The following is a 1,302-nucleotide window of genomic DNA, read 5'->3' on the forward strand; positions in this document are numbered from 1 at the left end:
GGTTTGAGAGGTCTCTGGAGAAGATCAGACAAAAGACAGTCCGTACGGGGTTGGGGAAGTCTCTGGAGAAGATCAGACAAAAGACAGTCCGTACGGGGTTGGGGAAGTCTCTGGAGAAGATCAGACAAAAGGCAGTCCGTACGGGGTTGGGGAGGTCTCTGGAGAAGATCAGACAAAAGAGAGTCGGTACGGGGTTGGGAAAATCACTAGAGAAGATCAGACAAAAGACAATCGGTACGGGGTTGAGGAAGCCACTGGAGAAGATCAGACAAAAGACAGTCGGTACGGGGCTGGGGAAGTCACTGGAGACGATCAGACAATAGACAGTCGGTACGGGGTTGGGAAAGTCACTGGAGAAGATCAGACAAAAGGCAGTGGGTACGGGGGAGGGGAGGTCTCTGGAGAAGATCAGATAAAAGACAGTCCGTACGGGGTTGAGGAGGTCTCTGGAGAAAATCAGACAAAAGGCTGTCGGTACGGGGTTGGGAAAGTCTCTGGAGAAGATCAGACAAAAGGCAGTCCGTACGGGGTTGGGGAGGTCTCTGGAGAAGATCAGACAAAAGTCGGTACGGGGTTGGGGAGGTCTCTGGAGAAGATCAGACAAAAGGCAGTCCGTACGGGGTTGGGGAGGTCTCTGGAGAAGATCAGACAAAAGGCAGTCGGTACGGCGTCGGGGATGTCTCTGGAGAAGATCAGACAAAAGACAGTCGGTACGGGGTAGGGGAAGTCACTGGAGAAGATCAGACAAAAGGCAGTCGGTACGGGGTTGGGGAGGTCACTGGAGAAGATCAGACACAAGGCAGTCGGTACGGGGCTGGGGAAGTCTCTGGAGAAGATCAGACAAAAGGCATTCGGTACGGGGTTGGGAAAGTCACTAGAGAATATCAGACAAAAGACAATCGGTACGGGGTTGGGAAAGTCACTGGAGAAGATCAGACAAAAGGCAGTCGGTACGGGGTTGGGAAAGTCACTAGAGAAAATCAGACAAAAGACAGTCGTTAAGGGCTTTGAGAGGTCTCTGGAGAAAATGAGACGAAAGGCTGTCGGTACGGGGTTGGGGATGTCTCTGGAGAAGATCAGACAAATGACAGTCCGTTCGGGGTTGAGGAGGTCTCTGGAGAAGATCAGACAAAAGACAGTCGGTACGGGGTTGGGGAGGTCTCTGGAGAAGATCAGACAAAAGTCGGTACGGGGTTGGGGAGGTCTCTGGAGAAGAACAGACAAAAGACAGTCGGTACGGGGTTGGGGAGGTCTCTGGAGAAGATCAGACAAAAGACAGTCGGTACGGGGTTGGGGAGGTCT

The 1,302-nt window shown here is 52.6% G+C and overlaps 1 protein-coding gene across 1 annotated transcript; it reads right to left on the reverse strand.

Annotated features, from left to right (window-relative positions):
- Positions 1 to 552: 552 nt before the first annotated feature.
- Positions 553 to 1,300, reverse strand: LOC110441153 (the record flags this gene model as incomplete). Its single annotated transcript, XM_021484251.1, has 1 exon — positions 553 to 1,300. A coding segment is annotated over one exon (748 nt), but the record flags the coding sequence as incomplete, so codon positions are not given.
- Positions 1,301 to 1,302: the final 2 nt, after the last annotated feature.

The sequence above is a fragment of the Mizuhopecten yessoensis genome, unplaced genomic scaffold, assembly GCF_002113885.1.
Source record: "Mizuhopecten yessoensis strain PY_sf001 unplaced genomic scaffold, ASM211388v2 scaffold715611, whole genome shotgun sequence".
Lineage (NCBI taxonomy): Eukaryota > Metazoa > Mollusca > Bivalvia > Pectinida > Pectinidae > Mizuhopecten > Mizuhopecten yessoensis.